We start from the raw sequence: 6877 nt of genomic DNA, 5'->3' as shown, positions 1-6877 counted from the left end.
CTAATCCATCCATCCCCTGTCAGTCCATCTTTTCCTCCCAAAGCGGAATCCAAATCCTCCTTTCTCGCGGCTCACGGCCTGCAGACCTCCAGCGATGGAGGTCAGAGCGTCGTTCCTCTTGCCTCCATCCTCCGCTTCACCTCCCTCCTGATAGTTCCTGCTCTCCAGAGAGTGGCCCCGGGGGAAGGGTGACAGCAGCCGGTCTAACAGGTCTGCTCTCTGGGCCCTCCGCAGTGCTTCTTCCTCCCAGGAGCGGCCCTCCCCCCACTCCTTCCCCTCCCCCTCCTCCCTGCGCTTCAGCAGAGCTTCCCTGGAGTCTTGAGGCCACTCTGCCCAGGTCTCAGGCCGGAAGAGCCACTCGGCCCTCGGGTCATCCAGAGCAGCCTGGAGGTGCAGCAGGTTGGACTCCAGCTGAGCTCCATCCCCCGTGGGCTGCAGGGCGGGGGGGAGGTGGGGGTAGGATGTGACTGTGGGTGGGACAGGGCAGAGGAGGGCGAGGAAGAGCAGGGTGAGCTGTGACGGCCCGAGATGGAGAGAAGGTTTCATCTGGAAATAAGATAACATTTGTATTTTTAACATTTTTGGGTGAAAAATAACTTGAAGTGAACCATGAGAACATTGTTATAGCAAAAAATACATTTAAAGAAATTAAATATTGTCTGAGTAGGACTCATAGTCTTCATAAATAAACAAACTAGATTTACAAATATCATTAAATTGGTTAATTAAAATAAGTTATCATATTATAATCACTATGTGTATACTTATCTATGCTCTACATGGGTTGCCTAAATGCTGTTAAATGCTGCTCCAAAACAAGCAAATATTTTATATATAAAATGTATTTCTGTAATCAACGTTATTACCAATGTAACAATTATTGGTACATTGGTCTTGCAACGTTATTCTGCACTATTTTATTTCTACTCTGTTTCCTCTTGCTCTAATATATATATATATATATATATATATGTTGCATTGAAGGAGCCTGGGACTTAAGATTGTCATTGCATATACAGAGTTAAACGTAAAAAAACAGTATGCATGATGTTCAGTAAACGACCAGTCAAAATCGAAGGATCCAACGTATTTTTAAACGGAGCAGAAATAGAACTAGTCCCCCACTTCAAGTATTTTGGAGTCATATTGGACTCGAACTTCACTTTTAAGAAACATATCAAGAATGTATCCAATACTATTAAATTCAACTTGCAACATGTTAAACAAATCAGACCTTTCTTAACTGTCAGTGCTGCAAAGTCAGACCTCCACTGTATGATTCTATCCCACATTGAATACTGCCTGACAAACTGGCCGTTTGCTTGAGCCACAATCCTGAAACCCAGAGAATAGCTGTACAAGAGAGCTATCAAGGTGTTTGACAGAAAGCCACATTCATACCACCACTGTACCATCCTGGAGAAACACCATTACTTGAGTTTTGACCATTTTAAGTCTTTTAAAAGTATGCCTATGTGCTTTTTTATAAATGTTTACATGGACTGCCCCCCCCCCCCCCATCCACAGAAAACACACTGGACGCTGCACTAGGTCAGAAACCAGAGGAGACTGTGAGGTCCACCGCAGACGGACCACTTTTGGACAAAATGTCCTCTCCATTAAAGGCAGCTCGTTGTGGAACAGCCTCCCAACTGAGATACGGGATTGTCCCACTCTCAATAGTTTTAAAAGGTCAACTCAAAGAATGGTTGATAAACAAACAGACGTGCAATCACCGCTAAATGCACTTTAATACAGGGGTATCTCCTCTTGCACTCTATGTAGCTCTTGTATCATCTCTTGCACTTTATATGTCGTTGCTGCTATATTGTACGGCCATGTCAACCCAGTCTCATGGCATTTCGTGTTCACCAACACGATTTTTAATCTATTGATTCGTGTTCACCAACACGATTTGCCCCTTTTTTCGTGTTGCACAGCACGATTTTAAAAGCAATGTATTTCTACTGGTAATGTGTTTCGTGCCTGCAGGCTGCAGCACCTCTTTTTCTCCGGTCGGGTCGTGGAAGACCGGAAGCTGTGTGGTTCATAAAAACATGTTCTTACTCAATATCAAGCCACAGTTATTGCTTTTATTTTAAATCGTATAATTTCGGACTTTTGTTGTCGTCTGTGAGGAAAATAAATGGGGCTCAGAGCCTCAGGATACTGAAATCTGTATTTTTTTAAATCTTTTTTTCCTTCTAATTTGTTATTCTTTTCAAAATAACACACTGTTATTTACTCACCAATAACACACAATTATCCTTGCTTTTATTTATTGGTTTAATTCCATAATCTCTGGCTTTTTTTGGCGTCCGTCAGGAACTGAATTTCAAAATAAATATAACCGGAAACAGACGTGGGCATTTCGAGCGATTACCCAAGATCCTCAGCTATGGTTTTAAGCTCACTGATTGGATGTGTTAGCCGCAATGTATGCTGGGATTTGGTGTTTATATTATATGAAATCCGGAAAACATTTTAAAAGTATAAAATAATACTTAATTCCGAGTGCTCTTGCTTTTCTCTTTGAAAGTCATCACATAACGGCATTGTAATACACGGTTCGGCTGCATTACATATTACAGATCTGCCGTAGTTCTGTATTTATAGAGCCCTGATGAGAAGACCTTTGGAAAAACTGGAAGAAATGGCGCCGAAACTGAATACTTGACGTGGATCATAAATATATCAACAATTAAACAACATCTTCAATTTCTCTTCACACAATACGTCTCCTTGCAGTATCAACACTAATTCGGCTGACTTTTACATTTGATCTAATTCATAGATAGGTTATATGTACACCATAACGGTGCACAGCTGATAGAAAAGGACTGTAGTTTTCAAAGATATTACTGATTTTCTTTGAATGTAAGAATGTAAATACTGAGTCTGAAATAGTATAGCAATATGCTGTAAAATGATGTGAAAGCATGAATAAAACTACACATCTTCAGATGTTGTACATACACACTAATAATACAAAGTTATTATGGCTGTGTGCACCTTGTGTGCACCTCCTAGTGGTTAAAGCACGTTATTGAATTATTGTTTTTATGTGTTATATTTGATTAAAAAAATATTAAGAGTACATACTTTCATAGGGGGAAAGTATAAATATAGAAATATAGAATATACAAAATCAAGAAGATACTATAAGTGATCTCTACAATAAAACAGTTTAGTGCAGGATGTACACAGATATTAATTAGGAGGAGGTGCAAAACAGAAAAACGGATTAACCTTTATTTAAACATTAAATATTAAGCCTGACAAAGTAATTAACGTCTAATATATTGCTTTCCTGCAATGTTAACTATGTTGAAGCACTTATTTTAACTGATATTATACACATTAATTATACTCTTATGTATGTAGATAGAATAAGAAATGTGAAGAATATGACAGTTTAATGGTGGAGGTACACACATATTGATAGATGTCTTGTAATGCACTGTTGAGGAACCTGTGACCCAAGTTTCTCATTCATTGCATAACTACACCGTAGTTGTGTATGATATGTCAATAAACCTTTGAAAATCTTGAAAGGGATGTGCAAAATAGCCATAATATACAGTCTTTAATTAACTATTAGTAGAGAATAACGAGTAATGAATATACTTTATTACTTGTTTCCATTCATGTCAATTGCAGATACATGTTTAGTCTTCTCAAGTACCAACTATCAAATATCTCTCCTGATTGTTGGCACTTAACAATCACCTTACCTGAATTTTACTCAGGTGTAACTAAAGTCTGATTTAAGGGTTGTTTATATTTCACATAATTAATCAGAATCTGCAAAGTAACTCAAATAAATGCAGTGGAGTAAAAATAACAGGTTAACCTCTGAATTGTAGTGGGGTAGAATTACAAAGTAGCAATGAGCTGTCATGTGGGTATACGGCATTAATATAATGCTGCGCATTATGGACACAAGTGATTTTCACCCATTTATTAATTATATGTTTTACATTTGATAACACCAATGTGTTTAATAATGGCAACTTCTAATTATGGGAAAAACGAAAACGTTCAGTAGAGACGTCCCATAGAGAACATGTTGCGAAACACAATAGCCAGCATGTGTAGTTCTGGGGGGGTGTTCGATTCCAGTTTTGGATAGTCTGGAGTGGTTTCGTTACATTTCACACAGCTGTTTGACGCTCTGCGTAACTTTACGGGAACTGTAGTCCTAAACGATAGCTGGGGATTATGGGTAGTGTAGTGTCTTCGGCCATCCTAAACTCAGAAATGTTGACAATCGCAATGATGCTCGAAATGTCCCTTATAGGCCTACGTCTGTTTCCGGTTATTTTTATTTTGAAATTCAGTTCCTGACGGACACCAAAAAAGCCCGAGATTATGGAATGAAACCAATAAATAAAAGCAAGGATAATTGTGTGTTATTGGTGAGTAAATAACAGTGTGTTATTTTGAAAAGAATAACGAATTAGAAGGAAAAAAATATTTTAAAAATACAGATTTCAGTATCCTGAGGCTCTGAGCACCATTTATTTTCCTCACAGACGGCAACACAAGTCCGAAATTATACGATTTAAAATAAAAGCAATAATTGTGGCTTGATATTGAGTAAGAACATGTTTTTATGAACCACACAGCTTCCGGTCTTCCACGACCCGACCGGAGAAAAAGAGGTGCTGCAGCCTGCAGGCACGAAACACATTACCAGTAGAAATACATTGCTTTTAAAATCGTGCTGTGCAACACGAAAAAAGGGGCAAATCGTGTTGGTGAACACGAATCAATAGATTAAAAATCGTGTTGGTGAACACGAAATGCCGTGAGACTGGGTTGGCCATGTGGTAAATACTTGTGTATGCTTCGATAGGGTTGGGTACATAGACTGTATATATAAATGGACGTAGGGTCCGTGACGTCACCCATAGGATTCTGCAGAGTTGCCGTGAAGCCCTTAGTAGGCGGAGTCGGCCACTAACGGCTCAACAGTTACGTCAGAGTTCAACTCCCGCCTTCTCCAGCCTGCTCCAAATAAGGGCAAAGAGGCGGAGCCGAGGCGGGACCTGCTGCCACCCAGCTGGAAGTTCCAGAGCTAGCTGAAGCTACCAAGCTAAGCTAACATGCTCCCCATCTGCACGCTGCCGTCGCATTTTACGTTTCTAAGGTAAGCGGCCTTGAAACTATTCAGCAAAACTATAAATTATAATCTAAGTTTTTAGCATAATACTTCAGAATCTTAAAACCCCTTAACGTTTGTATGCAATTGTGCTAAATTCAACACTGGAATCAAGCAAATATTAATGTTTGCATGACATTAGTTATTTATATTTTGATATCACTTAACTATACGTTTAATACATTTAAGTCAAGCTAAGGTACATGTGATGGTAGCTAGTTAGTGCTCTTACCTGTGAGGCCTCCTCCAAACAGCATAATAACCAGACTGTATTATTCAAACTAAGTACCAGTTCTAGATCCTTGACTTTAGACAAACAATTCAAAAGACAAAATGTATTTAAAGACCAATCTTTATTTGAATGTGCCTCTTAACCTGAGATATTAGTTATACAGTAATAGTATTAACAATCTAAAAAAACTGAGCAACTCAACAGTCAACTTTATGTTTCTTATTGTCTAAGCATTTATTATTTTCATTTTCCCCCTCTCATATTCAGTGTGGACGGATTGAGACAGCCTGGTGTCCAGAGAGCAGCAGAGACTTCAGGGAGAAACCTCCGTGTGATGGACGTCCAGTCTGTTGGTTTGGAGAGGACTGAGGGTCTTTCCTCAGCGAGGAGGACCAGGCCTGATGGAGGAGCCCATGCTGGGCAAAGCTGATACCAACTGCACAGGCCTAGTCTGTCACGTTATTTTACTTAATGTGTTTACTTATACATTTGATAGGCTTACACCTTCTGTCCATATGTGCTTTTTATTTAAAACATTTGATTAACTTTTGGTTCACATTTCAATAAATTGTATTTGTATTTGCATTCCTTTTGTCCATTATTCTTACTGAAAATGTTAGATTACACATTCCCATCTGACTGAAGATTGGCCCCATTTATTTGTGACGTTGCAAACTCTGCGGTACAAGGCACAAGTGATGTGAAGCTCATAAAGTGAGGCGAATAGAAATAATCAGCGGATGGAGTGTAGATGTGGAAATAGCTGACTGTTTTTACAATAAAAGTAGTTTCTTAGTGAATGTCCTGTACTGGTCTTAAAATCTCATAATATCAGCTTTTAATGATCCTCTTGGATGTTCTTCTTGACCCTCAGAGAAGGAGAAAATGTCGTGTCTTTCAGGCATGTCCTTTCCTAACAAAAATGACAGGAAACATAAAACATATTATTGCAGAACAAGTGTGTTATTTATGAAAGCGGTGTGTTTGTGTGTTTAGGGGCTGTAGATATAATTATTTTGTAATTGTAATGTTTTTATTTTATTTTAACAGTGAGCAATCAGATTATGAATGAACAGTATGAAGTTCATCAACATTTAAATATATGTTATTATCAAAATAATATTTAATTGTTACAAAACGTAGTGCAACTGTAGAAGCTTGCTCTGTTGTCTCACTGAAAGAATAACTTTTACCACGTTTTACAGACAATATTGAGAGATAAATAGTAGCAGTTCTCACTATGTGTTAAATATCTTTGCCTTCAATACATTAAATTAGAGAGCTGACAAAGTCATATTGCTAAATATCTAAATGTAACTTTTTGCATGGAATAAACCCTCAACTTAACTGATGTGTAGGTGATCTAGTATTTAGTATTGTTTATTGGAATGTATATCAGTGTATTCAAGTCAATACTTCATTCATTTAAACCAATATATTTCTTGATTTTTGTACAGTATGAAAAAAGAGTCTTTGTACCT

At 38.2% G+C, this 6877-nt stretch overlaps 1 protein-coding gene across 1 annotated transcript; it reads right to left on the bottom strand.

The window, feature by feature from the left end:
- On the bottom strand, positions 1-546 carry qrfp (pyroglutamylated RFamide peptide). The gene has a single exon (XM_034094972.1). The coding sequence runs from the start codon at positions 544-546 to the stop codon at positions 1-3; it is 546 nt and encodes a 181-aa protein (XP_033950863.1).
- Positions 547-6877: the final 6331 nt, after the last annotated feature.

This window comes from Pseudochaenichthys georgianus, chromosome 11, assembly GCF_902827115.2.
Source record: "Pseudochaenichthys georgianus chromosome 11, fPseGeo1.2, whole genome shotgun sequence".
Taxonomy (NCBI): Eukaryota; Metazoa; Chordata; class Actinopteri; order Perciformes; family Channichthyidae; genus Pseudochaenichthys; species Pseudochaenichthys georgianus.
This window is presented reverse-complemented; position numbering and strand designations above follow the sequence as displayed.